At 43.1% G+C, this 24,545-nt stretch overlaps 1 protein-coding gene across 1 annotated transcript; it reads right to left on the reverse strand.

The window, feature by feature from the left end:
* Positions 1-3,091: 3,091 nt before the first annotated feature.
* On the reverse strand, positions 3,092-22,423 carry LOC105935676 (thioredoxin reductase 2, tandem duplicate 2; the record flags this gene model as incomplete). Its single annotated transcript, XM_036144603.1, is given in 12 exon segments — positions 3,092-3,228; positions 10,578-10,752; positions 10,847-10,938; positions 11,867-11,886; positions 17,027-17,097; positions 17,220-17,282; positions 18,856-18,934; positions 20,325-20,399; positions 20,901-21,045; positions 21,128-21,184; positions 21,272-21,337; positions 22,327-22,423. Coding segments are annotated over 12 exon segments (1,056 nt in total), but the record flags the coding sequence as incomplete, so codon positions are not given.
* Positions 22,424-24,545: the final 2,122 nt, after the last annotated feature.

Genomic DNA, 24,545 nt, shown 5'->3' on the forward strand with positions numbered 1-24,545 from the left:
TAAAGAAGTCTGCATAAAATTAACACTTCACTTTCTGGCTGGATTAGATAAAATCAAATCCAAGTAAAATCTGTGACTGTCATGTGGTAAAATGTGAAAGCGTTGCCAGGTGTGTGAATACTTCTGCAAGGCAATGTAGCTGTTAGTAATTAAAGGTTTAGAACATCTGATCATTGGTCAATTAGAAAAAAAATCCACATGCAAACAGAAATATTTTATGGAAAAATGTTGTAAACACAATTTATGGAACTATTTAACAACACAGAGCAGAAAACTCTTTTTCGACAATCTTTGCCTCTGTGTGTTTCTCTTTATTGTTTTGGCCGCTGGCTAACAGACAAATGCATAGCCATGGAGACACACATCCAACTGAGGGGTTCAGGAAACGGTAGGGCTGCAGGGCAGTTTTAAAGACATGACTTCAACTTGTTAAATTACCGACACACATCCTGTTGTCAGCAAACATCTCCCGCACCTCTGCACACAATATGGATGCGTGCTCTGGCATCGCAGCCACTGTTCACAAGCCAAACACAATGAACCACCATAACGCATCTTTGGTTACCTTAAAAAATAATAATAATAAAAAACGCTCTTAAAAAAATAACTTGAACAGAATACTTGTCTACCAGCTTTTACTTCAGGAGGGGAACAAATGCCTCTGTTGTTGTGAAAAGCTAAAGGATAGATTGTAGAGGAGCACTCATCAAAGCGAGCCGTCAATCACGCAGCAGCTCTGACAGCGTGGGTGTGTGTGTGTTTGTGTGTGTGTGTGTGTTTCATGAGACATGGGAGGCAGGAAGGAAGCTCACAGTTGGTCGTGGTAGAAACAACAATACTGACATGCAGCAGGTTTAACTTGTAATAACACAGTACCAAAGATTGGACCATCCTTTGGCAGGATCACATTCAGGTTCTTGCAGGTGAGGAAAAAAAAAAAAAAAAGTAGCGTGATCTTCTGCACGAGTGATGACAAACCTACCTCCCCCAGGATTCAGCTGTTTTTTTATTTGTTTCTTAACTAAATTCCTTTTGCAGGAAGTTACAGTGCACTAAGAGACACCGTAACATACTGGTAGATCGAAACTTTTTAAGACTTTAATGTGGAGCTAGGAGGAAGGTAATCCGCTTTCTTCCAGCTAGATTTTTGTGGGGGTTTTTTTATTTGTAAAATGGGGAGGATAAAAGTCACATTTTCTGGACTAAACCATTTCCCCTGCTCGATTTTGTCCAACGACTTGGTCCCAGATGGATTCAAATGTGATTCAACAAACAAAAAAGTAAAATTTTACAGAATTTATCAGAATGAACAAACACTGAATGTTTTCCCTACTAGCATTTCAAACAAAACAAATATTCAGTGGCTTGCAAAAGTATCCAAAGTCCTTTCCCGTCTTCTCACGTGGAAACAGCCAACATAAAATATATTTTATTGTAATGCTGTGTGACAGACAGGAAAATGAGACATGGCCTTAAAAACTCGTCTACACATAAATCTGTGAAGTGTGGGATACATTTGCACTCTGCTCCCTCTGGGCCGGCGCTTTGCAGAACCACTATTTGCAGCAACTGCAGCTGCAGCAGCTGTTTTGGGTGCTTCTCCAGCAGCTTTGCACATCTAAAGATTGAAAATTCCCTCCAGTCTTCTTAGCGAAACAACTCCGTCAGATTGGATGGAGAATCTCTGAAAAGACCACAGGTTCCTAATTGTATTAGTGGCTGGGCTTTGACTGGCACGTGAATGTGTTTTAATCATAACCATTCCACTGCAGCTCTGGCTTTATGTTTAGGATTCCTGCTGGATGGTGAGCCAGGTGATCCAGTTTTTAAGTCTTTTGCATCTTCTTACAGAGTTTCTTTCAGGCTTGCCCTGCATTTAGTCTTGGCATTAGCTCTGACCAGCCTTGCTGTTCCCGCAGAAGACAAACATCTCAAAAGCATTAAATGTTCTGTATTTTTCCAACTATAAGACACACTTAAAATCCTTACATTTTCTCAAAAATGTATGGTGCTCCTTATAATCCGGTGCACCTTATATATGATTAAAGTCGTGCTTACTGCCCGATTTTATGTGGTACAATGGACTCAAAAATCTGTTAACATGTGTAAGTATGACTTTGGTTAGCAACAAAGTCGCTCCGCTCAATGGATATTCGGAAACATTATGGTACACTGTGTCACTACCTGATAGGACCCCTGAGCAGTCTACAAGACTGCCTGAGTGTAATCTCTAAACTAGAAGTGCATTCATCTAAAGACCCCCACATACTCGGGCGTAGTTCACTCCGTGGAGGTCGGCGTGTACTCGAGGCGTACTCCACGCATACAGGTACGTGTCAATCCGGAGCGCCTTATGGTCCAGTAAATACGGGTGATTCTTTAAAAGAACATGTCGCGGTATAGCGCGATGTCGGTCATTTACCGACATCGCGCTATACCCATGATGGCGGCTGTTCTGTTTTGGTTTTCCCTGCGTCACTCTTGTCAGCGTCACTGATTGGTTTTGATGCGAGTCGTTGAAGTAGTACATCAGTACAGATGAATGACAAGAAGTGTATCCAATCATACGCAAGGATTTCTGATAAGGCCCCTCCTTCTGAAATATATCTCCTGTGGAGCAATCCCAGATGGATACGTGGAGCTCTGCGGAACGAGATCTATCTACCGAGAGTCAGGTTATAATAGCTGTGCTGTCAACAGATTCTCCCGTCTGAGTTGATGATCTCTGCACAGAGCCCTTTTCAGATTTTTATTTGTAAAATAAGTTTGAGTTTGTCTATCCAAAAAAAAAAAAAAAAAAGTCAAGTAACATTCTTTAGTGTGAAAATATTCATCTACCATATTGCACCTATAATATAGTAGATGAAAATAAAAGCTGTAACTAGTCTGGAATGGCTCCTTTGCGTTTGGTAACACACACACCTGGGCCACTTGTTTTTAGCATGAAAAGCATTTCCAATTTCCCGGACGGGCGTGGCCTTCCGTGGCGTCTTGTGTTGTTGCAGTGGAAATTAAAACCAGTAATTATAGAGCGATTCTCCTCTCGTGGTTATCTGGTGTTTTTCCGCTGTCAGCCTGCCGTCTGTCCTACCTCGCTGATGTCACCCAAAGCGTAGACGTGTGGCACCGAGGTGGCTTCATCAGGGCCTACAACTATTTTCCCCGTCTGTTTGTTGAGCTGCACGCCCAGCTGGTCGAGGCCCAGGGCTTTGGTTTCAGGAGCTCTGCCTGAGGAGGAACCAACGGAGGAGAAAATATTGTCAAGAGGAGTAGAGGGAGGAGAGCGTTTACACACACATTTTACTCTGGTCAGGATTTAAACAACGACTTATCCTGATTATTGTCTCATTAGCAAGGTTTAATGTCAGCCCATCTAATCTCTGGTCAAACTAATATTGGTGATGAACCAAGATTTTTGGGTCACATTAGGCTTGTAGATACGCAACGAGAGAAAGATGGGGACCCAGCCAGGCATTTGAGTCTGTGCAGTCAGCCAAAGCCATAAAAACCCTAATTTCTCTGTAGGTCAAGCTGAAGGCTAAACCGGAACAACTTTGACTGAATAATTGTGCTGAATCCTTAAAAGATAACTTATACCAACATCCTGAAATCACAGCCGATAGTAATAGTGATTCTACAACATCTGGCCAGCTGAGAAGTTGAGCTAAAGAGGAAGGGGCAGCTGAGGAGCAGCTGCGGTGGGGATCCCACGGGATCCCACAGACCCCCCCCCAGGGACATCCCGAGGTGCGAATTCTGACACTTTCTGGGCAGATGACTGACTGATGCTGTCGACAGCAGGTCTCCATGGTGATGGAGCTTGGACCACATGCTCCACCCTCTTGAACACAGCTCCTCACAACCTGCCTGGGCAGCATAATAAACAGCCAGGACCCGAGGAACCCGTGTAGATGCTATCGGACAGCAAGAATAACAAACCCCCGAGACCCCTCTTCCTGGCTGGAGCCGAAGAACAACGTCCTTCCCCCCCTTTTCTCAGACCATGGGGGAGGGGGGGGGGGGGGGGGGGCGGGGGGCTGGGGGGCGCTACGGGATAACTGTCTACTTCTCTACAACGTGTGCGGGGGACTGGGAGAGAACACACAGAGAGAGCAGAGAGGAGAGAGGGGAAGTCAGCCCGTCAGGACCAATTCCCTAAGGCTGGACTTTGAAATATTTTCCTGTCTTGTAGGAACAAAACACTGCAATGAATGGCATCCTTTAAACTGCGCTAGGTGTTGGGGAATGAAAGTGGATGCTGTGGTTCTGGAGTCATTGTAAACAATAGTTTGATGTCAAAATGCATTTTTCTAATGTATGGCAAACAGCATACTAGTCTCTAAGCAATTTAAGAACTTCTGTGAAGAATAAAGTGATACCAGTGAGGTCCTGCCCATTAATGGCTGGATACTGGACCAATCGTCTTGGTCAAAGTGGAAGAGCTCGTTTAAATTGGCTGGCTAGGCTAGGTCAGGGCCATTTCAGAAAGTCAATGCTAGCCTGGTTTGTAAAGTTCGAATCCATTTGGGTCAGTGGTTTATATCATTGTCCTGTTGGAAAAAAAACCTTCAAACCTTCACAATAAGAGCTTCAAACATGTGCTCTGGATTTCGAATGGCAAATTTTAAAGCTCAAAATACACCGCAAGACTTAAGGTATATTAATAATTGGTTGTAAAAAATAAATATATATATATATATATATACACACTTTGTATAGTGCATTATGAGCAATGGACACCAGACAGAAATATGGGGCTTATGTTTGTTTATTTAATGTGCAGCAACTGTTTTTCACAGCAGACCTCAACAGCCGAGGTCTCATATCACGCTGGAATTACAGCTACGTTCAAGTTAGGACATTTTTCCAACTAAATTATTTTAATTAACCTTTCCTTCATTTTCATCCAAGTCAGTATTGTGCCAAAATGTGTTGATGGCTACTAAAGGCAAGTAGGGACTCTGTAACTTGCTCAAGGGCTTTTAATCCAAGTATCAGGGTGAAATTATTTTTACCCGAACCTGTTTAAAATTACATTTAACTACATTTATTGTATTAGCATGACAAAAATGAGCAGTCAGGATGCATACATGATGAGTGGATGTAAACGTCATTCTGGTACTTTTTAAACTTTTTAAAGCCAGTAACTCATTCATCTTAAATTTTTTACGGCGGAAAATTTTTATTCAACAAAAAGATTCAGCAAATAGCTTAATCTTAAATTTATACCATAATAATGTTATAATATAGCATTTATCAGACTGTATAGCTTCCTGTAAAGTTTGGTGATTTGTTTGACCATAGGCGATCAAGGCTTTCCTACACATCACATTGCTACAACCCAGATTATACATTTATGCCCCCTGTTTTCTAAAGTGAACTTACTTCAATACTACACATCACTGTAGAAATGCTGCAGCTCAGCCTTGCAGTCAGGGGACGACAGCGGGAGGCTGGCCGCTAACAGACTTGGCGGGTCTACTGATGCCGTCACACCGAGCTGGCCAATCTGAACAAAGCCTGTTGTGACATTAAGAGGAAGCTAAACAGCCACAACAGGCGTCCGCGCGAGCTGGAAGCTTATCTGATCGACCAAATGGACACGGACAAAAAGGAGGGCGACGTGACGGCAGCTTGCCATTGTCGGGCCGGGACGGATCGTGCGCCCTGCCACAAGACGTGGCCATAATGCGTTTCATTTCAAGCCAAAAAAGATTTTAAGACGCCCACTGATAAGGGGCTAACGAGAGAGAAAAAAAGCTGCTGCATCTGTGCGTAGTGATCGGCATCGAGGAAAAGGGAGGTGTCCTGAAAATTACAAAGAAAACAGCTTCACAGAAAAATCAAGCCGGCCGGTAGAAATTAGTTACGAGGCCGTTGGCACAGATGAGAGACAACCAGAGCAGGCTGGCATTCATGGAGCCAGCAGGAGTATGAACCTCTGTTATCGCAAGAACAAATCAAGGCGTTCGACACAAATCTCACTTTCCTGCTCAACTCTGATGAAAAAATAAAAAAAATAGCACAATTTCCTGCCAGGAGAAAATGGCCTTTTACATTTTGTCAGTGGCTTTTTTTCACTGGATCAAAAAGAGATCATATAAATATGATTAAAGGTTTTTATCTCGCCATTATGTGCACCTCTCAGTTAGTATCAATACTGTCAGGCTAAGCCTTGAGTCCCGTCTGGTCCAACAACACCATCGCTGCCATGAGGATGTTAGCTAAAGGCTGGTTACGTCAGGAAATCATAGTAGACACATAAACGCTCATTTAAATACAGTAAGAAGCCTAAAAGAAAGGTCTTCTATGTAACCTTGTACTCTGGGCCTTTTCAGGCTTGTTTTGTTTTCTGCTTGTGGAAGTGGGACCAGTTCTGACCTAAATCATGTCTCAGCATTCTGAGACATGAATTTTAAAGCTGAACTTCTCCTTTTTTTTCTCCTAATAAAGTAGTGATTTATTCTTCTGCATCCACAGAAGAATAAATCACTGCAGTGTTCACGGCCGTCAGCCTGAACACTGTTCAGTGCAATAAAAAAATAAAACACTTTAGCAGTAACCTAACTCATTATTGAAGTCTTTTACATCAAGCAGTTTGAAAAACAACTGGAGCAAAAACTCGTTTTATTCCTTAGAATCTAATCTCTTCTCTGCTTTGTGGATTTGCTTGATTACAAATATTTAATAAATGCTGTTTAACGGGGTTTAACACGGGTCGCTGAGATTCATCACAAACTTTAAACAATTCCATCTGCACTCTGAAGATCAGGAAAGTGTTATCCAGGACACATCCAGGAAATTGTGTGTGTTTGATTTATTGATGTCAACACGCAGCACTTAATCATAAAGACGGATTTATTCTGCATGCTGTTGTCCATGTCTTGTAAGTCCTGGCTACTATTTCCTTAAAACCCTGCTGCTGTCTTTTGTAATCTTTTAATTTTACTTTCTCCGCCGTTTCTTGGATCAGAACCAACAGCAAAACATTTTTCAGTGTGTTGTGTTTTACTGCCGTCATCTATTCTAGGGCGTTCTAGCAAATGATACTATTGAAGGGTCAATAGATCTTTCCAGTTTAAATATAACATCAACCAACTAAATGTGAAGCTGAGAGAACCTGATGGAATATAAAGAGTAGCTAGAGCGCTCCATCCGTATCTTTAAGTATTTCAAACTTAAAAAAAAGCAGTATAATATACTGAGAAACTAGAATTTGTGAGTGACGTTCCAGAAGCAGGGCTTTATTGTATATAGTTACTCTGTAGTTCTGGATCAGCTCCCAAGGGGCCATTTGAGAAGCTTTAGGAACTTCCATGCAGACCTAATCTTTTGAGGAAGTTGCCTCTTGTATAAAACGGAGAGGCAAATACCCTTTAAAAATAAGGAAATGTCTTTAATGACATCCTTTGGCAGAGTAGAGGGCATGGGGGAGGAGACTAAGGTGCCCACCATCATTACGCAGACAGGAAGCTTGGAAATGTTCTGTTTCCTGCCGTGTTTGTGTGGCCACACCTGGACGGGGGAGCGGCCATGAGGTCAGGAAGGAGCAGGGGAAAGGTGGAGGGAGGCGCAGCCATTGAGAAGGATGTGGAAGACCGTGGTGATACTGTCCCCCTGCTCCCCTCTGGCCTTTAATAAGTCCACAGAGGCCTGGGAGCCCAGCCTGGCTCCTCGACGGAGGCCACGGCAAAGGGAAGTGGCCTTGTGCTCATAACTCCTGCGTACGCACATCAAAGAGCGCGGGCCGCATTGTTGCCGGTTCTCACTGAGCCGTATGGGAACAGAATCTCTCCTTTATATACACGTTGCCGTCACGAGAGTTACGCCAAGACAGAGGAAGCTGCTGTGACAGCTCCTGCAAGCCTTTAGAAGTGCTTCGAGTAAATGTGAGGATGTGAAAAGTTGATTTTTCTAACATAAACAAATAATAAAAATGTGATAAACCAATAAAATTCTCAGCTCGATGGTCCCGAAGCTACAAATACCATCTTTTTTTTATGATCAGTGTGCCTACCCTACCTGAGGACTGTCAAACTGCACTGCTACTGAGTGAAGCAGACTCTGTCAGCGGGTAGTAAGAACACAATGTTGTGCCAGCGTCCTGTACGTCCTGTGGCATATTTGCCACAGTTGATCTGCTTCTTCCTTCCAAAGAGTCCCGTTTTATCGGCCAGTGGAGATGTTGGGTTCAGAAACGTTTGGTAAGATATACTCACTCCAGAGAGAACACGCAAGGTTTTGTGTCAGTAACACTAACCGCTCTGAACGGATAAATCCCCCAATACATTTATATTAAAAAGATTAGATTATGTGTTTTGCTGTGGCTCATCTGTCATATGAAAAGCAGCTTTTGAAAAAAAAAGTTTAAGTAGGTAAAAACTCTACTTTTCATTAAGCCCACATTTCCATATAAAAATATTTTTATTAGTCAAATGTAATATTCTAATCCTAAATGTTACTGTAAGCATAAAACCCTCATAATTAACAGCAATAAAGGCTTGAAAACAGTAGCCTGTATATAATTAATCTATATATGTGATGGATATCTCTCATAGCTCTTAGAGCAAAAACAAAATCAGCTAAAATTGGCATCCGCAATCAGAATTCAGCAACAATCAGAACATATCTGCTCTGATGGCTCCAAAATATAGAGACTTTTTTTTTTATTATTTCTCCTAGTTGCCAAAACGCAAAGATTTTGTACTGAATCCAGGAAGCACATGGTTTCACACAGGTCAAAACCTCCACGTGTTTGCCTCAGCAGCGGTCTCCTGCGGTGCTGATGCGGGAAGTTCAGCCCTGACGGGGGGGAGAAGGAACAACATCTCAGCTGCAGGGTCACACACATCCTTGTCCCTGTCACACATACGGCGCTGCGATTCCCTCACGCCCGCCGTCACACGCCTGTAGGCTAAAAGCCTCGCCGTCAGGTTTTCGGAAGTGTTGCTTCTAAACGGGTCCAAACACAAATAAAGCGACCGCTGCGGCCCTGACAGATGTCCCTTCCACCGTGACTCATTCTGCTGGTGGAAAAAAGGAGAAATGGTAGAACAACAGATAAAGACGAGACGAGAAAGAGGAAGATGGCCGCAGGTGATGGCAGGCGGAGGCCCGCAGGCCCGGCGGGCAACGACAGATGCGAGGTTGGTTTCCGCGGCGATGGCACGGGCAGGAAGGCGCAGGGAGAGAACAAAGAGGGGAACGTGGTGACCCGCGCCTGGGTGCATCCTGCTCCGTCCTGCCCTTCTCCAACCGGGGAGCCAGCAGTAAGCGACTAACACTTCCCCTGCCTATTCCCATCACTCAGGCTTTATTACTTTGTTTTCAGGCTTGATTCATCCAGTACATGCTGACAGGGCACTTTTTTTTTTTTTTTAAGGATGACAAAGGACATGGTGGAAGGGAGCAGAGAGTCACAACAATGTTTCATTTCAGCGGCGTTAAGTGTTAGCAAGAAATAATACTTTGCACAAGTATTCATATCTCGTTGATTTCTTCACTTTGGCACCGGTTACACCCATAAACTTCTACATATTTTTTGGGGATTTTGATTGATAGATCAACACAAAGCAAGGTGTCTTTGTAAACTAGAATACATGTTTTACACATACATCTGAAGTGTGTCTGCATATAAATGAAATCTAGCTCAACCAACCGGAGTCCATCTGTTTGTTTCTCTCAATATGAATACTGCTGTTCTGTGAAGGCCTCAGAGACTTATTAAAAGACAATAAAACTATCAGTCTGTACTAGAAACCAGCCATTTATGGCAAGAAGCAAGCCCCTTTTTGAAAGAAAACATTAAATAGTCCTGTCTAAAGTCTGTAACAAGCCACTTAGATAACAGGAGGGGAAGAAGGAGCTCCAATCGGATGAGACAGGAACAGGGAAGGCTGGAAGGAGTTGATGGGAAGATTGAAAGGAGCCAAATACAGGGCTATCCTGGAGGAGACCCTGTTAGAGACCACAAACGTCTGGAGATGGGGGCAGAGCTTTTATTTTACATCAGGACATCAACCCTAAACCAACAGAGCTACAAAAAAAGGATCAAGACTTTTCCACCTATTAGAGTGGTCCAATTGAAATCCAGACTTAACTATAATTTACTATTTGTGATGGGAGATGAGAATTGATGTTTTATTATAACTGGTTTGGTTTGAGCTATTTTTACAAATAAGAATGTGCAAAAGTTTCAGTCTCTAGATCTGCGGAGTTGGCAAAGACTTCGACTCAGATAGCCTGAAGCTGTAACTGCATTGAAACATGAAGTATTAACTCTTTATATTTGTAAAAATAAAATAAAACCCATGTATTATTTTCCTTCTAACTCACAATTATGTACATCTGTGTGGATCTATCACATTTCTATTTTTTTCTAGATGCAGAGATGTGTGAAAAATCCTTCAATCTTTTTCTAAACTGGTTTGGGACCATTGGGCCAAAAAGATGCGTTTCTGATATTAAGATGAGAAGTTTCACACCAAAAAGGGACTTGGGGAAACTTCTGGAAAAATCGCTGAGCTCCACCTTTAAAAAAAGTAGATTCTTATAAAAGTGTCTACACAAGAACTCACCAACAGCCCATAACACCGAGTCGTAGGTGTCCCTGTGCTCCATGCCCGTCTCGCTGTCGCTCCACGTCACCTGCAGGGCTCCTGAGGACAGCTTGTCCACTCTTTTCGGCACGGACCTCCAAACAAACCTGGTCCCGTACGCTTCCATGTAATCCGTCACCAGACCTGCCATTTGCTGCCCCAAACGAACACACATCGTCTGCTTTTAAACTGGGGAGACGTCCCACCTCAGATCTACAGAACATGCAGAACGTATGTGAGGGATATACCTGATCAAAGCCCCGGAGGGCGATGCTGCGAACCATCACCGTGGTGTCCAAGCCGATGCCTGTGAAGAAGCCGGCACACTCTAGTGCAACATCTGTGTTGGGCCAGGTTGAGGAGAGCAGCAGTGATTATGATTTGTTTTGTTAAATATGATCAAATATAACATGCTTTTGCATACAGTGGGGGAGGGAGGGTTCAGCCCACAATCCTGGCTCCCAAGGATTCATTTTCTCACATGTGGTGCAGATCCACCGATCAGTTACAGATGCTCCTGATCTAAACCTATAGTGTTTGTGAAGCGCACCTATTCCAACCATTTCCACCATCAATGGCAAGACCAAAGACCCTGACCAGATAGTACACCTGTTCAAGGCTGAAACGGGCTACAAGAGCCGCATGGTGACAACTACTGGGGTGTTTGTTTTAAAACGGGAAGATTTTAAACCTTATGGGGCGAGAATGTCCATGAGACAGGCGATAAACTAGCCAACCTTCACAGGAGAGGAGCTTAATGAGCTGACGCCACGGTGGTAACGCCGTAAGTTGTGATGGATCAAAGTTTTCCAGCGCGGCTGCTCCGGAAGGCACATGTAGGCCTGATGAAGGTTTGCCAGAGAACATTTAAAAGATTTCCCAGAAGGCTTTGGAGGAAGCGCTGCGGCTAGCTGGGACCAAAAGCTCTGGAGCTTTGAGCTGCCAGCCAAGCAGCGCAGAAACCTAGAGGATTTGGAGCTACTAAAAAGACAAAGGGACCAAAGTCCCAACACATGTCCTACCACTGTACTCGCCGGCCAATTTTTCTCCATAGAATTTTAATTCATGTGTTGCTTCTGGTTTCCCCCACTGTATGTGAAAATGACCACTACAGATTTAATTCAGAATGGCGAAAAGAATATCATCGACTTAAAATAATTTAAAACCAATCATTTGTCTAGTGTCTAATGTTGCTTATTCATCACATTCTGTACAATCAGCCTGCTGAAGTCTGGCAGAGGCCCCCCCCTCAGGCAGATAAAGGATACAGCTTGCTCCGACCACGAGTCTGCAACACAAAGACAGAGCTCTTACCAACACAACAACACACATCTCATTTCACCTGGGTGCACTTTAGTCAAATAAAACTGCATTAACCCTGACTTGCGTATCTCCTCTTCCAAATCCTAGAATTAGAGAGGTGATGAATTACAAAAAGCTTCCCGACCTCATAGGTGTGAAGAGAATGAGGGCGGCCAAACCTGCAGGTGTGTGTGTGTGTGTGTGTGTGTGTGTGTGTGTGTGTGTGTGTGTGTGTGTGTGTGTGTGTGTGTGTGTGTGTGTGTGTGTGTGTGGTCCGGGTGAAGCGCTGCTGGAAACCAGCAGAAAGATCGGGGGCGCTGAGGAGGACTAATTGGAAGCATTTTGGGCTGATCCCTGCAGATGACACGCAGCATGTTCAGGGCTTAGAGGCACAGGTCCTGCCTGCTGAGTGAAGCCCCCCCCCACCACCCCCCCTTCTCCCAGTTGCTTTTAGCTCACCTAAGCAGACTCCCTTCCCTTTGACTTCTCCAGCTGACAGCTCTAGCTGCCTGCGCCGCACCCTGCCCCGGTCCACGCTCGCTCCAGCCACTGAAAGCCCCGACGACGGCTTTCTCCACGTCCGCGTAATGCACCGCTTCAGTCAGGGCGTATTGAGAAGTGGCTTAAAAGGCGGCTAAGCCAGGAGCTTTGCTGTGATCCACAACTTTCATCAGGGAGAAAACGTCTCACTCGCCCAGACCTTTCCTGCTTCGGTGTGTTTCATTGTGTTTAAAGCAGCTGCAACGCCGCGACCGACACCCTTCCCGACACTTTGTAGGACAACGCGTGCATTTATTCAGGTATTTACTAAACGTAGCAGACGGATAGGGTTCAGATCTAAACGTGTGGTCAAGGCAGCCGGTCGGGCTGCGGTTCCACGTCTGCAGCGGCCCGACAGCGCCTTACTGAGGCAGCTCTGTTCTGATCCGTTAACCTTGGGCTGCTCTTCAAAAAGCCCCATCGCTGATAAGCGCCACAATATGAGATTCTTGTGTGTCTGCCAGCAAAGCGGGGGCGACGCTGTTGCTACAGCCGGAGGTCACTTCAAGGTCATGGCACTCGTACGGACGCCGTCCTGCAATGCCGGCATCTTACTCCTGAAACTGAACAACTACTTTGCTTTAAGTTTCGCTCACTTTTCTAAACTGTGAAGAAATGCTGGTCCTTAGATCATTTTTCCTTGACTGGAAAAAATTCACAAAGGGATCATGTTTTCCTAACAACCAGTTGCATCAAAAGCAACCCCTGCCTGCAAGTACGACAAACAGCTGAGATGAATTAAAATGTGAAGTTCGGAGACAGATGTGTTGATGCAATACAAGAGGACAACGTCATTCCTCCGTTTCTCCTGGATTCTAATGCCTTATAAACACCTTAAAGAAACAGCGTTAGTTACACTCTGAATCTGCAGGTCTTATACCTGAGGGAATAAAAAAAGCAGAAATGGGTTTAGAACCAGGAAAATCCTGTTTGATCCGTCTCTAATGTTTATGAGAACGTGACAAATGTTATTTTAGAGATATCTGAAATTCAAGATGGAAGGCAATATTTTATAACCATGGGAAACAAAACACTAGGACAGTAAAGATAAAGGTGTACCAGGTGGACTCAGGCTGGCTACTGCTAAGGTGTACCAAGTTTTTAACAAGTAATGTTTGCTTTAAAGTCCTTTTTAGGAGATGCCAGGTTGGCAGGAGGTTTCTCTTATTATTTGAAGCATAGAGTAACAGTGTTGCCCCTCCCCCACGTGTTGCTACACTCTGCCAGACAGCTGGCTGAAAGAAGGCTACGTCACTATTCCCTTGTTCCCCCACAAACGTCTGCTACAGGAATGTTCCTGGCCGCAGACAGCCGTGGCTCCAAGGCTAAACGCACCGCTCTGTCGTATCTGTTCAGCAGAAGAATGGAGGCCTAGGTGAGCAGGTGGCTCGACAAATCAACCCGCGGATGTCGTGAGCAGAGCGGCTGAATGGCATCATAGTCGGAGCCCTTGATAACTACACTTAGTGGGTCTTTATCTGGTGGTTCTGCTTATGTCTGTGCATCAAAATAATGATAACGTTTAGGATTTCATCATTATAACTGAAATGACCAGTGAGCTTTAATTTAAGCTGGGGTGTTTCTCTGTTTTTGGTTTTAATTCCACCATGTTTTAAGTTTTAAATTTGTGTTTAAAAAATAAATAAATGGAAACCGTGGTAATTTCATTCCAAAGAAAGTGTCTCCAGCGTAACCTTTTTTTTTTACTTTATTTTAGCTGTTGTGGACCACAGGGTAAATGTTTACTTTATGCACACTTGCTCTGTTATATAGTTATGAAAATTGTACTACTGGATTTATGACACGCAACGATGTGGATGTTTGAAACCAGGCATGCAGGAGTTGGGGCTCGTGCGTTCTCTTTAGAATCGATGAAACATGTTTAGTCTTTAAGTTCATAGGGAATTTTTTTAAACTTTTGTCAACACAGTCCCTCAGTCCACATGGGCTGTTCACGCCGGCCTGCAGTTAGACCACTTCCTTCTTGATAGTATGATGAAGGGAGCCGATTCTGGACTTCAGCCCCAAGGCCCAATCTGTCATTTAACTGTGTGTGTGTGTGTGTGTGTGTGTGTGTGTGTGTGTGTGTGTGTGTGTGTGTGTGTGTGTGTGTGTGTGTGTGTGTGTAGGCTGGAGGGATCATTAGACACCCATCCTTCACCTGTAACCTCACACACCCACCCTGCCTGCAGAAACAACTCCTTGGTCCTCACCTGCATAGCTGATGGCTTGACAGAGCAAAACATCTCCTGTTCATCACAGTGTGGTCTGCGTTTAAAGCTCTTTCTACATGGTTCCACTGCTGGAACCCCGCTACCACCGCCTCCGCCTGCAGGGAGGCAGATCGCTGCCCTGACCTCCACACTTTTACTTCAAAGCACTTCCTCTTCTCAAGAGGAATGTCTAGAAGCGGCAGGTACAGCGAGGTTTGGACGTTTAGGAATTTTCTGTACCGTTAAAAGTATGCCTCCCGTCGTCCTTTGACCTTTCGTGATTTTGTTACTTTAACTCCAAAAAGTTAAAAAAAATTGTATTGGGTTTTCATGTAATCAATGTACTCACAATGCTGTGAAACCTGTGAGGTAGAAGGAAAATGATACATAGGTAATAAAATATTTGCCGACAAAAATCTGAAAAGTGTGTGGTGCGAACATATTCATCTTTCCTGAGGAAACACTTCGTAGATCATTTAGCAGTAGTTACTTTTCCAAGTCCTCACCAGCTTTGCACATCTACAGACGGACGTTTTTGCTCATTCGTTTTTACAAAACAAGTCAATTCCAGTCAGACTGGATGGAGAGTTTCTGTGAACATTAATTTTAAAGTCCTGCAATAGAGTCCAAGTTAAAATGCAGGTGTGGATTTGATTCTCCGTGGGGAAAGTGCGTTCCGTGTTGGCTTTAATATTTTGTGTGTAAACCAAAAATATCAAATTTTGGTGTCATCTGACTGGAGCCCCCTTTTCCACAGCTTTTTTTCTTTTCTTTTTTTACTTAACAATGGTTTCCTTCCTGCCACTCCCCCATAAAGGCCTGGGGTCTCATTTATAAAGCTTGCGTACGCACAAAACGGGGCCTAAATGTTGCGTAGGTCACTTTTCATGCAAAGGCAGTGATCTGTAAAGAAAAAGCTGATGAGCGGACCTCTCACACAAACTCTCACCCGGGCGTAAGTCTGTTTTGGAGATGGGGCCAACTGGCCACGCAGATTGTGGTGAATCACAGCCAAACTGCACCATGATTCCTCTCAGACGTTCAGTTTCTCTCCATATCAGACTTTAATCATAGATCGACTTCATCATAAGCATTTAAAACCGCTGTTATTCCTGCTTGCGCCGGTGAGCCATGACTATAAATACAAACCTTTGAAATTAACAAAAAAGGCCCATAAGCTAACTTTAATTTTAAATCAAAGGCATCAGAGTTTTCTACCTTCGCATTCCCCTCCCCGATGATTAACAGATACATCGTGACAAGGCGTGAGGCAATCACACTGATTGCTGGAAACACTTAAATGCCGCGGTGACACTCGTGCGCAGTGCTGCGCGGTGGACGCGGCCCTGCTGGACAACCTTGTGAATGGGAGTATTAGGAGGGGACTTGTTCTAAGGAATGAATGATTTTGAGGAGTATTTTGCAAAAAACTTTATTTAGGGGCATCAGTGTAAAGGTGGACTAAGTAGAAAACCCTATGCCACCTTTAAGATTTCTATTTGCAAAAACAAACAAAAACCAACAAATGTTTTTCCTTCCACCTCACAATTGCTACTTACTTCCTGTCACAAAACAAAATCCCAATAAAACACATGAATGTTTAAAGTTGAAAAAAAGTGCTGCGTGACAGGAGGCCTCTTTAAATTTTCAGAGATCTCCAAACATCTAAGGAACCCTGCAAAATTGACCCGATTCATAAGCGAGTAATTGTGAGTTAATGTATATATTATTATACATGCAACTAAGGGTGATAATCAGCTGAAGAAGGTTATCTAGCCGCCAAAAAAAAAATCAAAACACACACACACACACACACACACAAAACCAATCAGAGCGTTTCGTGCGTCCTTGTCTTCAGGTACGGACAAATTAGACGTACAAAGTGCTTAAATATCAAAATACTTCTTTCCTTTTGTCTCTCATCGCGTTGCAAACAACCTCCGCAGCGCAGGTACACCACAACCACTAGTCAGCGAGCGCGTGACGCGCCAAGAGGAAGCGTCAGGGAAGGCCCAATTAAGCGGGCGATGACAGCAGCTAAATGGCTGGATTAAAGGGCTTGTTCTGTAAAGGTCAGGATGCACGCTGCTAATCTGAATCGCGAGGCGAAGACAGGCCGACAGGAAGGCAGAAAAACAAACCGCACGTCCCTGATGAATGATCACGCTGCGTGACAGCGGGGATGAGCGCTGCCCTGGGTAGAAGGTAGCACTGAAAGTCTCAGGGTCACATGGTCTGTTTTCCTCAGCACTCTGCATGGGGCCTGAAGCCAACAGCTCTCAGAGTAAAACTCCACAAAGAGGGCCCTACCTGGCCGCAGCCTTCTGAATACACACACAGTTTGATGTAAGCGCGAAAGAAAGCCGGGCTTACGTTTTTCCAGGAGACTTCTTTAGCCAGAAAACGTCGTCACTAGTGATGCCGTGCTCTGCCGCTCCGGGGATCTGCAACAATAAATGAAACTATGAGCGAGCTCCAGCGCAGACCAACGTGGGCAGCGTCAGTGTCTGCCGGGCGACGCAAACACGTGCGGGGGTTCTTTTTTTGGGTAGAAACGTTGGTTTACTTGTGTTGGGTACTTGGGTCGTCCACCTGTGGCGATCACAATGTTCTCGGCGGTCAGGATGGTCTGCGGGAAAGGAGAGGGAAATGTGAGGTGAGAGCGAGGAAATGTCTCCACGGTGACCGATACGGAGGAGGTGACAGAAAAACTGTAAAAAGACGACTGGAGGCGGACAAGCATCCTGGGATTCTATTTCTATTTCCTCCCCAATTCAAAGTAGTATTTCTTTAGGAGGATGAAAGATGGTTGATCATTTAATAAGCTGAAAACCTAACAGCTCAAAGTGGCAGGATTAGAAGATTCTTAGCCGTGCTCTGAAAGCTGCTGTTTCATTAGAAGGACCAGTAGAAACGTACAGAGACACCATTTTAACCGTATAAAACTCAACTGATCTCAATCTGGCCTCCAACAGAGAGCTGTGTCACAGTAATATCGCCTCTCTAATATCTTCTTCATGAAGAATGGTTTCTAGCTAAAACACAAGTGGTCACCTTTGAATCTTAAATATTAAAAGCATCACAAGCAATCCATCTTGACTCCTTGGGATGGATTTGCAACCCTCATCCAGTTAGAAACATAGGTTTTTTAGCAAGAAAACCACAATTTAAAACACACCTGTCAGTGGAGATTCTTCCTTGATATAGACTCGACAGAGAAGGCTGTTTATACAAAGTGGTGACATTCTTTGTGCTTGCCTGCATTGTTGCTTCTTGCATGAAACCAGCAGAGTAGAACCGCTATTCTCACTGCCTCCACCCGTTTGCCTTCACGCCTTTAAACTTTAACCATGAGCTGAAAAGGTTTGCGGCTGCTTTGGAAATAGTTAAATAAATTACAGGAAATATTTCATGCAGCATGGCTTTATCTATGCTCTGAATATTCGGTTAGATTTTATTTCAGACTGCTACCTACCAGGACGGCAGCGGTGTTTCAGTGTGAATTTCAGAGCCAGTCGATCATTTATGCATCAAAAAATTAAAATGGAAAAGGCAGGAATTTTAAATGTTTTAATTTAGTATTTAATGTACACTTTTATAAAATACTTGCACAGTGTTGGTGCTCGATCGGTGTGCTACAGACCATGAAAACCCCAACTGGTACCAATAAAACCTAATTTATCCTTGGTGGTCTCTCAGGATGCCCAAAACTAAAAGCTAAAATGTACAACCAAGCTTGATGCGGACAAACTAATGACATTAAAGTGACGTTTATTTAGCCTTCTGTGTGAAAATACTTTGCTTTATGTAATGTGATTTAGAAAATCCAACTGTTTTGCCCCATTTAAAGATGGAATGGAAGACAGAGCAGACACTGAAAGATTCTTTCATACTTCCAGATCAGGAGATTGCTCAGAGAAAATTTCACATTTAACTCGATCAATCCCGGTTTCACCCAGCTATCTTCATGTTTGCACATCTACAGCAGCCCACTGGCTATTTATGGCGTAGGACTGTTACCGAGTGGTGACGTAAAATAAGTTTTGGCTCAGAAGAACCTCGTGATGCGTTCAGGGTGAGTACTGGCTCTAGTGAGTTGACGATCCTGTACAGAGCTGCCCGTTTCTAAAGGGACGGGTCGATGAACCCAAACCATGTCTTAGGTTGTTCTTCACAACAAAACGAACAAAGAGAACGCGCACCTCCTTCCCTGCTTTGCTCAGACCTCTCACTGTGTGTTCATCCAGCAGACTGCCTTTGAGGTTCAGATATTTTACCTTCCTGCAAAACACAAAACATACAGTATCGTTAATACTACATGATACCATTAAGGTTAAGAGTTAAAATAACAAAACAAGCACAATATTTACCTAAAAAAAAATTATCAGTTAAATTTTTGTCTTTTCTTTGTCATGGTAGGAAAAGAGAACAGATGGATGGTGGCGTTGGATCAGTTTCTGTGAGCTCACCACATCTGGCCTCTTGGGTTTGTTGCCCATTGCTCAAGACTAAACTGCTCCCGCTCCGATCGAACGGTGATCTTCAAGTCTAACCACAGATTCTCAACTGGATCAAAGTCTGGACTTTGATTAAGCCTTTTCAACAGATTTAAATGTATGGTCGTTGTCCTGCTGGAAGGAGAACCTGTCTCAGTCTCTAATCACAGGCAGACTGACAGGTATTTACCACCATCCATCTTGCCCTTAACTTGAACTAGTTTCCCAGTGCTAACAGGTCATGCACTCCTCAGTGTGGACGCTGTTACTGAGTGAAGAAATCTCAGAGTGTAGCCATTTTCAGTACGAGTGAGGTGTTTTCAAATGAAGTAAAGAACATGTAAGAAGGAAACTGAAGGAAGGCTGTGTCTGATTCATTCAGGCCACAACAGGAAGACTGGACTCATTTCAGTCTTTTGTGTTTTTCTTTTGAACTTCTAACCTCCGTCTGCTCTGAATCCTTCTTTACTGTAAATGTCCATTCTTTTGGAAATCTCAAAGTTCGGGTTCTAAATATTTTAAGGAAGATACATGGAGACCAAAGCACTTTCCCTTGGCTTTAGGATCAGACTTCTGTAGATCTAGGACAGTAATTGTCTAACAAACTGCCACCCCACTGCATTATTGAAAGCAAAATGTTTATCCATGGCATCTGAACTTGTGCAGTATACCTAATACTGCAGCCTACATAATATTGACCTTGTGAATTGAGATTTTGCATTACTATTGCGATTTGATAAAACGCAACAGTAATACAATAGCAGCTCTAACAGACACTGTTTTTAGACACTGTTTTTATTTCAGAGAGAATAAACTATTATTTTGTATGCCACTCTATTCCCCAAAGTAAATATATGCCGTTATTCACTGATTCCCTGTTTTAGTTTATTTTGTATTGTTGTGGCACTAGTTGCCTTTATTTGACAGTGGACTGACAGGAAATGGCGTTGAGAGAGGGGAAAGACAAGCGGCAAAGGCCCACGGGCCGGGACCCGAACCCAGGATGGCCAAGTTGACGATTGAGGCCTCCTAACACGGAGCGCATGCTCTAATGCTGCACCACTACAGCGCCCTCTCTTGTAGTTTAGATCTTTGAATGAAATAATGCAATAAAGCAGTAACAGTACAGTCAACAGGTTCACTGGAGAGGAAGTTGGGCCTCTTTTGTAACTTACTTGTCTTGAAGCTGGACTCTGTGGCCCCAGTTTAACGATCTGACATGGTTCTGAACTGCCTCTGCCATTGTAGCCCTGGAAAACATCAGAGTTTTTAGCGATGACATCACTTTCATTAAACATGTTTTCACCATAGCCCCCTGTTTACCTGCTCTTGGGTTATCTTCATAAATTAAAATTATAATTCAATAGAAATGTATTTATTGACGCCAATTCACAACACATATCTCAAGGCACTTTATAAAGTCAATTATGCTGCTCAAATTATACGAAAACAATTTGTTATGTTAGGTTTTCGTTTTTTTCCAAACAAGTTTTTAAATTTGGAAAGAGGAAAAAAGATATTGCAGTAAAGACTTAACATCAAACTCAAGTTGTGCTTTCCTCTAACTACACCACAAGATGGCGCTGTTAGCTCATACAAGAACTAAGCATGTTTAGTAACCTTAGTCTAGCTGCCCTGAATCTAATGAATGAATCACCCGAGTCACCTGGATTACCTAAAGACGCAGGACAGCGTGTTCTGGTGATCGGTTAGGAAAGCGCTTCTTTAAGAAAACAAAATACTACGCTTACCAGTCATGGTGGACCATATCTGGCATCTGCCAGCCGTACTTCTTTGCATCCTTGACTGCGGTACCAAGGAGAGCGGCCTGATGCATGAGCTTCTTAGGAATGCAGCCAACATTGACACACGTGCCACCGAGACCCCATTTGGTTCCTGTTTGCAGAAGCATTGCATTTAGTGAACATACCCTTTACAGTGCCCACATCAGGGAGAAACTATGCACAGTGTAGCTTACCTTTCGCAGACGGCTCCACATAATCTAGAACAGCCACTTTCTGTCCCAGCTGGGCCGCTGTGCAATGTGGATTTACAACGTGTTTCAGACAGAATCAGATTGCAAATCTGACAAACTGTGATTTGAAGAAAAAAAAAAGCTTACCTTCTTTGGAGCAGGCCAGGCCTCCAGAACCGCCACCGATAACCACCAAGTCATAGTCATATTTCCCTGTGAGGTGATCGGAATGATGATTACTAGAAACTGCCACAGAATGGGAACTTTTCCCACATTTTCTCATTTTACAACAAGCACAGAGACACTTTATTGGAATTTTAGGTGATACACCAACACTAAGTAATACATAAAAGTGACATGAAGGAAAAGGGATAGATGTTTATTTATTATATTTTTTTATATATATAATTGCAGTAATAATCTGAGAAGTGTGGCATGCCACATTTAACATAATACCCTTATAAAAAGGTTTGGTGCAAATGAGTCCTTGTTAGTGAACGTTACATTTTTGTGTAATTTAATCTCTTTGAAGATGTCCCTGAGCTTTCCAGTCCAACCTCAAAAAATTAAACGAGGATGGCTCATTTGCTAACTAAGCAAGATTTGGCAATCAATCTAACCATCAAAAATCTAGACTTTGATTTGTAAAAACATTTTTTTTCCTTCAACCTCACATTTGTGCATTACTGTGTGGTGCTCTATCAGATAATGCTAATAAAACACATTGAAATTGTACCTAACATGATATATAAATCATGACCACCTTCAAACATAAGACCTTGAAGATTGTTATTCTAAAACTCAATCAACGTTTATTTATTCAACATAATAAACGAAATTCTGGCAGAAAACAACACCAATGTTTTACGAGAATAAAGACAATGACATTAAATAAGTTGCCTTCTAATAAAAGCTGTTTCACTTGCTTACAGACAGGTGTTTGCGCCTTAACACAAAGCAAAAACACGCACCTTTAACCACTAACCAGGTTAGCAGACCTCTGGACTAATGGCTTTTTAAAAACACTAGTTTAGAAAGATTGGGTTTACAATTAATGCCATTATTACGTAAAGGCAGACGAAGTTACAAAAGCTGCTGGCGCGTTTTAAAACGTTCAAATGTTCTTAGCGTCGCTCGGCGTGAACATAGACATGGTCTAACAGGGCTACGCAAGCGCTTCCAAATAACAGAGTTCTTATTACCTGAGAAGTTTCTGGTAAAAATCTGCAAACAGTTCAATCTTTTCCACCTGGGTCTGCCTCTACAGAGGGCAGCCATGATGTTATTGTGGAAGGACCCCGGACCGGACAGGGCAGGTTACACAAGTGCCTGAAGTAAATTAGTCTTATTACATATATATATATTTTTTTTTTCAAAATTTAATAACATTTTCTTTTATACATATTAATAAAATGATACATTTCGTGTATAGTTCTATTTGATTTTAAGGGTATTGCGAGTTTTCAGCGGGTTTCTAGTCAAGACGTAGTAATGGGACTTCTGGCTCTTCAAAGGGAACAGAATATTCAGGATCCGTTTCTTTAAAGAAGCCGTTCAAAAGAGCCGTTCTTATGATACAGACTTGAAAATGTACATATTTCGACGAACAAGCCATTTCATAGACTGACACCCAGGGGCAAGGGTATTGTAGTGATGTGAAGTTGGTAAACAATTGGATTCTTTTGAACGGCTCCTTACCTTGAACAATAAGACTCGAGTCATAGTGACAGCCATGAGAATTTGATCGTTTACAAACTTCACATCACTACAAGACCCTTGCCCTGGGTCAGTTTGCTCCAGGTCAGTGGCCTCTCCAACTGTCTTTGAGACTTAAACTAAATCTGCACTTGAATGCCAAAAAGTACAGATAAAATTTTATTAACCAGAAGTTTTTTTTCCCCTGTTTCCTGTTTTTGGCAATTCTTCTTTAAATCTGTTTTTAATGGAGTAGACTGGAGTTGTCACTTGGGCAGGAACAGTCTCTAACAGTCTCTGTGCTGGAGCGTTCAGCGGCTTCAGCATTAGCACTTCCTCATACAGTACAAAATGCCGTGTGAAAGCTTTAACTTAAAATTTTAATATGTTTTTAGCATTACACGAACAAACTAACACAGGAAGTGGATATTTGTAAAGCAGTTGTAAAACTATTCATGCTTTTAAGATGCGTTTGTTTTTAGGCCCCCTGATTCAATGCTTTACGGAGCCACCTCTGGGTGCAGCCACGGCTGCAGGTCTCTCTACCAGCTTGCACTTCCAGAGACAGAACATCTGCACCTTTTATGCCAATCATTCACACTTCACATGGAGAGTTTCTGAGAACATACATTGTCAAGTCTGGCCACATAATCTTTTAGCTTTCGGCCTCAGAGCTGTGCTAACACATGAACAGCCTTTGATCTAAAATCACTGCATCGTAGACCTGGCTCCATTTCTTTTGCCCTGCTGAAAAGTGAATCTCACATCTTCCCTTTGAATCTAGCTTTCATGTCCCTGCTGAAGAAAAGCATTCCAACAGCAGTGTTTCCTACTGTTCTGCATGCAGGACCAAAGGTTACATATTGGACTTGTCTCAGCAGAGCACCTTCCTCTGCACGTCTACTGTGTCCCCTACGTGGCTCGGGACCTATTGCAAACAGGATTTATTATGGCTTTCTTCTTGCTTCTCTGTCATAAAGGCCTGATTTACTATTTCCCTGATCTTTGTTGAGTTGGCCACTTGGCGGAGCCACTTGCATAGTGTTGGTAACATCCATCCATCCATTTTCTAACACATCTATCTCTTGTGGGGTCACGAGGGGTGCTGGTGCCCATCTCCAGCTGTTAATGGGTGAGAGGCGGGGTACACCCTGAACAGGTTGCCAGTCTATCGCAGGCCATCTTGGTAACATTCTTAATTAAAAACAAACGCATTCGTATTGCACGCAAGGAGACTTACCTGAAGTAATCATGTGATAAATGTAGGTGAACGGCGACTACCAGATCTTTATTTTGGGCTGTAGACAACAGGAGGGGATAAAAACCATACGTTCAACCCACTTTAAAAAGGTGGAGATTGGATTGGAGCGTAAGCAAATAAGACACCGAGTCAGGCAGCCCTTAATTTCCAGGCATGATTTATTGAAAACACACCAAATTTATACTCTACAAACCAGTATTTTTTTTCCATTATGTTTAACAAGCGTAATATTTGCCTCTGGGTATTAGTAAAATTAACATAATACATTCTGTCACTGTGGCATCGCTTCTGCTCGCTACGAAAGCTCCAACGGCTTTACTTCTCTAGGAAATCAAATCCATTTGTCATAAGCTCTCTAACTCATTAAAAGTTTATAGTACAATGTAATACAAGGCAGCAACCCGCCAACAGTCTAAACTACTTGTGGGGGAGGGGGGGGGATGGGGGACAGTGAGGTGGAATTCA

Source organism: Fundulus heteroclitus, chromosome 12 (genome assembly GCF_011125445.2).
Source record: "Fundulus heteroclitus isolate FHET01 chromosome 12, MU-UCD_Fhet_4.1, whole genome shotgun sequence".
NCBI lineage: Eukaryota > Metazoa > Chordata > Actinopteri > Cyprinodontiformes > Fundulidae > Fundulus > Fundulus heteroclitus.